This window comes from Cottoperca gobio, chromosome 16 (assembly GCF_900634415.1).
Source record: "Cottoperca gobio chromosome 16, fCotGob3.1, whole genome shotgun sequence".
Lineage (NCBI taxonomy): Eukaryota > Metazoa > Chordata > Actinopteri > Perciformes > Bovichtidae > Cottoperca > Cottoperca gobio.
This window is the reverse complement of record NC_041370.1, coordinates 2,849,139-2,855,150: the sequence shown is the minus strand read 5'-3', so window position 1 is coordinate 2,855,150 and position 6,012 is coordinate 2,849,139. Positions and strand designations below refer to the sequence as shown.

General features: G+C 43.1%; 1 protein-coding gene across 1 annotated transcript in view; it reads right to left on the bottom strand.

Moving 5' to 3' along the window:
• LOC115020734 (myeloid leukemia factor 2-like) overlaps positions 1-4,864 on the bottom strand; it is a 6,508-nt gene extending 1,644 nt beyond the window's left edge. Inside the window, 8 exon segments of the mRNA XM_029450661.1 lie at positions 351-565; positions 846-1,005; positions 1,869-1,901; positions 1,903-1,998; positions 2,079-2,147; positions 2,749-2,784; positions 2,902-3,013; positions 4,542-4,864. Coding sequence (XP_029306521.1) covers positions 354-565; positions 846-1,005; positions 1,869-1,901; positions 1,903-1,998; positions 2,079-2,147; positions 2,749-2,784; positions 2,902-3,013; positions 4,542-4,585 — 762 coding nt within the window. The 5' untranslated portion in view covers positions 4,586-4,864 and the 3' untranslated portion in view covers positions 351-353.
• Between the last annotated feature and the right edge of the window lie 1,148 nt (positions 4,865-6,012).

Here is a 6,012-nt window from a genome sequence, read left to right as displayed (position 1 = left end):
CTTCTGGAGCAGTTTTTGAATCTGAATCTGAAGGTTTACGGTCAGAGGGCTCCTGGAGGACACATTTATGATTTGTGATATTGGGGTTTATAAATAAAGTATCTGGATAAAGTTTTGGTCGCTTTCATCGTCTCTCCGCAGCGTCTTTTCTTCTTCTTACTTGTTTAGGGAGGCGAACAGAAAACCAGTGACGCAACATCACCTTCAGACGAGCTGAGGAAGCTCTGACGTCGTTTCATGTACTATGACTCAAAACCACAGACACCGGAGGAGAACATTGATATTTGAGAGTACAGCACATAATATGTTGGCCATCATGAACATGTCTGATCAGCTGTGAACACTCTTACCTTTCACCAGTCGTAACGCGGGCGAGTCTGGGGCTGACGGTGTCTGGGGGACTCGTGCCGAGGGCTTGGTGGGCTTGTCGAAGTGGGAGGGGCAGTAAGTGCCAGCTGCTGACCTCCTCCTCGTCGCTCTCGGCCGTACTCTAGCGCCCGGGCAGTCGGGGGGACGTACCTTCCTGCCTCCCTCCTCCACTCCTCATCAAACGCTCCAGCATCAGCTAGAAGGAGCGCAGGGCAGGTTGTTAAGAGACACAAAGAACACATGTCATGTCACTGCAGCACAACCAGCGTCGAGGTCAGCGGGCCACTGAATAAAGCCACGCGCTCTAAAACCTTCCATATTATATTCAATGATAAACTGCACAGTTAACCCAGACACAGGACGCCGCAGGACGTTTGCAGTATTGTTATTATACACAGAGTTATTTCATTATTTTTCCACTCACACACACAGTTTAGCAGAGACCAGTGGAAACAGTCATGCTCTTTCTGACTCACTCTCATCGAGGTTAATGTAGTCTTGTCGTTCCTCTCGGTCCCCGGTGCGGCGATTTCGTGAACGCTCCATTACGTGTCCACGTTCCCCGATGTGGTGGCCGATAGCGAGACGCTCGAGGCCGCTCTCGCTGTCCCTCATCGACTGTCGCGTCTCGCGGATCTGAGGGGGGGGGAAAAGTGACGACCAGCTTCACTAAAACAAGCAGGACGCTGTGAACTCTGAAGGAACTCCAGACTGAAATGTTTGCCTGGCAACAATGATGTTTACACTTTACATCGTCTACTTAGTCTACTTATTGTCACTACAGTTACTGGAGCTGATCATGAGGCCAGAAGGCCACAGTCAGGCCTGGACCAGCAGAGCATGAAGGTCACAGTTAGGCCTGGACCAGCAGAGCATGAAGGCCACAGTCAGGCCTGGACCAGCAGAGCATGAAGGCCACAGTCAGGCCTGGACCAGCAGAGCATGAAGGCCACAGTCAGGCCTGGACCAGCAGAGCATGAAGGCCACAGTCAGGCCTGGACCAGCAGAGCATGAAGGCCACAGTCAGGCCTGGACCAGCAAAGCATGAAGGTCACAGTCAGGCCTGGACCAGCAGAGCATGAAGGCCACAGTCAGGTCTGGACCAGCAAAGCATGAAGGTCACAGTCAGGCCTGGACCAGCAGAGCATGAAGGTCACAGTTAGGCCTGGACCAGCAGAGCATGAAGGCCACAGTCAGGTCTGGACCAGCAGAGCATGAAGGTCACAGTCAGGCCTGGACCAGCAGAGCATGAAGGTCACAGTCAGGCCTGGACCAGCAGAGCATGAAGGTCACAGTCAGGCCTGGACCAGCAGAGCATGAAGGTCACAGTCAGGCCTGGACCAGCAAAGCATGAAGGCCACAGTCAGGCCTGGACCAGCAGAGCATGAAGGCCACATGGTCCAGCCAGGCTTGAGGAAAGTGATCAGGTCTACTTATTTGGCACTAATCAGCTTTGTGCACTGTCAGCACTTTAACAGCTGTTCACAGGTTGTTCTCACCCCTCCTGGGCCCGTTCTCGTCGCGCTGGTCTGCTTGGTAAACCTCAGGAGGCCCCGTGTCTGAAGAGGAGTAGGAGATCACTGTCGAAGAGGAAAACGTCTGACAGTTCGGCGAACCGGACATTCTATCCTACAAGAAGAAAACATTAATAGGTTTCAGTCACGACGGTTATTCATTTCTGCGTGTTTGAAATTGGTTGAGAGACTTACCACGTTTCCCATCATTTCTCCCATCATGCCAAACATATCCATGAACCCTCCACCACCACCACCACCACCCTGCGGAGATAAATTAAATAAAAAGAGAAGAGATTTTAAATACAGAACAGCGTTCACGGTCAGTTCAGTGCCGACAGATCGTCCTTTGAGCCCCACAACCTTATCGTCAGAGCAAGAAGAAGCAAGAAAACACGCTCACGTTATAGGACGGACATTTGTTTACCGTGTTCTTGGGTTACGTGTTTTTATATACAATTAACTTGAATTAGTTTTTTAGTAATGTCAAGAGGTCCTATGAATGTATGTTTCTGCATTGAAGCACTCGCCGTGTCTTCAGAACGGTCCTGGTGACCGAAGCGTTGACTCTTGTGATAAGCGTGTGCAGGAATTTACTTTTTGGAAAAAGAAACAAGTCCTGTTATCATATTCTTTTGTCCAGTGATCACTGGTACAAAGACAAGCACAGGTTCAAGTAAATATCTTTTCTCACCACGTTCTGCACACAGTGCGTCTGTGGAAACCTGACTTACCAGAACTTTAAACCCTAACCCGGGCTCACTGTGCGATCACAAAGTCACACAGTACGTGTGTAATCTGTAACGTTGAATCAAAACGTAGAAACTATTTGGTATTGAGGGAGTTCATAGAAGCAGCTACTCACCATTCCCATCATGCCGAAGGGGGTCAGTGCACCAGCCTAGAAGAAAATGTACATTTTAAAAATGTAAAACTTAACACAGCATCTGACGTGGGCACCACACGCATGAAACACACAGAACACATGAACCAGCCCGTCAACAGGGCGGACAGTTACCTGTCTGCGTGGTGCGCGGGGCGGTTGTATCTGGGGGGCGAGAGCAAAGGGGTCCATGCCAAATGGTCCGAACATCAGCCTCATCTGCTGCCTGTGAGCTGCAAATGGATCCCTGGAAGAAATCACATGTAACTCAGAAACCTTTTGTGACTTGACCGGGTGTAGCCGGGGAACTAGACTCACGTACAGCGTGCGAGTGCAAACTCCAAATAATGTGAAGCTTGTCAAATCTAAGAACAGCATGTGAGATATCACGAAGTGGGAATCAGAGCTGTGTCCATAGTCTGAAAGATTAGCACACGATGCCCAGTCAGAATTGTAATAATGTTTATTACGAAACGCTTCTTCTACTCTCAACGATACTCGAGCCTGAACATTTCTTTAAAGGGTTTTCTGAACCGTCTCTTGCCGAGAACCAAGTCTGACGAGCCTCGCAGATAATGAGTTCAAGTCTAAGACTGCAACTAACAACTGTTTACAAGTGTGATCATCGTCTGATTAGCTTTTCTACTCATCCATGAGTTGCTCTATAAAAGATGTTCAGAACAACAAGTTATAAACAGACAAAACCAGCAGAGCTTCACTTTTAGGAGGCTGGAGTCAGCGCATGTTTTGCATTTTTGTTTGACAAATGACACGATTAATAGACGGTCTAAACTGTTCTGTCAATGAACTAATCAAAACACGTTCAATTCAAATCCAGTTCTCCCAGCGCATGGAAGGAGCTCAAACAATGAGTGCGTTATTATTCAATCTCACGTGTGAGGGTTTCAAGCTTCTCTTTGTCACACATGATCGGAGACTTTATATTTTTATAAACATAAAAGACATTTCCAGCTTGGACAGTAAGCAATGATAAAAGGAGTGTTTTCACTACATTCTGACCTTTTAAAGATAAAAGGATTCATCGAGAGAACAATAGGAACATTTATCAATACTGAAAATAGTTGTTGCAGCTCTAGACCCTGACTGGCTGTCCTCTTGTTGTGACATTATAAACAGTGCTGTTGCTAACTGTGTGACAGGTGGGGAACATGCAAAGGGCCGACAGGACACCAAAGAGGGCCACCAAAGTATCAGTGGGGTTGCATTATTTTAAACTAATGATAAAGTGTGCATGTTGGTGCATGAAGTCTATAAAGAGAACCACAGCTGCAGATGTAATCAACCCCTTCAGATCTGTTGTTGTGAATGCTAATGAATGGAAATGTGTTTAGCAAAGAGAAGGATTGTCAGCACTTTTCATGCATTTGTCAAATGCATTTGAAAGACTTCAGGTAACGTTGTGTAAAAGATGAACCTGGACCCTTAAACCAAAGCCACCTGCCATCAATTAGCTCAATCTCTAGCTCAGCTAATTGGGAAACAACGGGAAGTTAAACGAGCAGTGATAATTGGCCATTTTAGCAACAGATTTTTGCTTTTAGCTTTGGAGATGTGACAGCTTTTTTTTTGTTATTGTCTATCCAATATGGTGGACCACTGTAGGCCCCCACAGCTGGCTGGAGTAACGTTAGGGTACCTGCTTAAGACACAGTGACAAAATATCACTTAGCGTGCCAAAATTTACATTTTCCACTTCTTGCAAAACACATGGTGATACCAGTGTCTAAAAAAATGTGAATAATGTCAATACTTACATCATGTAGGGGTCGTCATCAACGTCATTCAAGAACCGAAACATGCTAGGTGATTTAACTCAGCTGGCTGATGCTAGCCAGCTAGCTAGGTAAACAGTCGTGTTGTTCAAGGATGAAACAGAATGACGGACGCTAACTCTCCACAGGCTGAAATGAAGCTCCTTTTGTCAGCTCCGTCTCCAAAACACTGATTCACAACTACCGTTTCTCAAAGCGAGGGATGGATCAGAGGCTCAGGAGATAGTAAATTCCAGAAACCTGGACCAAACATGAAAACGGAAGTCAGTCCTCTGACAAAGAGAAGCAACACTGCTATGAAGTTAGCATCAGAGCTAACGACAGTGACTTCCGGGCTCTTTATTTTTCAAAATAAAGTATTTCCCCAGAGGCTTTCGTAGCAATCGTATTACATAACGTTAGTAAAGTGATAAATATACATAAAGTCAAAAAATTAATTAAAATAGATTGATTGATTGTTTGATACTTAATACTAAGAACCTTGGACAATTTTTCACATTTCTGCACATAACTACCACTTTTTATTTTACAATTTTATTATATATTTATTTATGATATATTGCACATATTTAAAAAATCTGTGTTTTATTATTAATTTATATTTCTTGATTTTATTACATTTATTTTAAATATAATTGTTCTTTCTTTTTCCTTTATTAGATAGACGGGACAGATAATCGAAATGAAGCAAAGGGCCACAGGTCAGATTTGAATCTTACCTGAGCTGTCTTGTACTTGCTTTTATTTTTTATTTCATTCTCTTACTATGTTTATGTAATGAAAATATACACCAAAAAAAATCATTATACGTGAAAACCTGGTTGGCAAAATGTCAGATTTTTATTGATTGATTGATTTTATTATTTTATGGTTGATTTAAAATGTGTTTAATAATACTGCAGAAAAATCCGTTGCAGAAATCAAATGTTTCCTTTCCCGACAGAATTTGATTCGGAAAAAGAAACCCAATTCAAGTTTCAGATAATATACTTGAATAAGATTTTGGAGTATGGAAGGAGTTTTTTTTAATCATTATTATATTTATTTCTTTGCATAGAGTCAAGATGCAGGTTCTTTATTATCATATGCACACGAATTACAGCGAAGCAGTAGTTTGCAATGACAATCTTGGATCTCAGGCTCCCTCCAACAATGTTCATTAATTCATTAATAATAAAAAAATCATGCAAGTAAATGCAAAATGAGAATCTAAGACATAAAAAAGTTTAAAAAATAAGGCTAAAGTACAAACATAAATAAAATATAATATAAAGTAATGTACATTTGAGGTAGACAATATTGCAAACAAATAAACTGAATGTAAACAGGACAAGTATTAAATGTATATTCATAATCTAAGTCGTAATAATATGTTAAATACAGTAAGTAAAGTATATGAAGATAGATAGATGAATATATAGACAGATATATGTCTGTCCACCAGGCGGCGGTG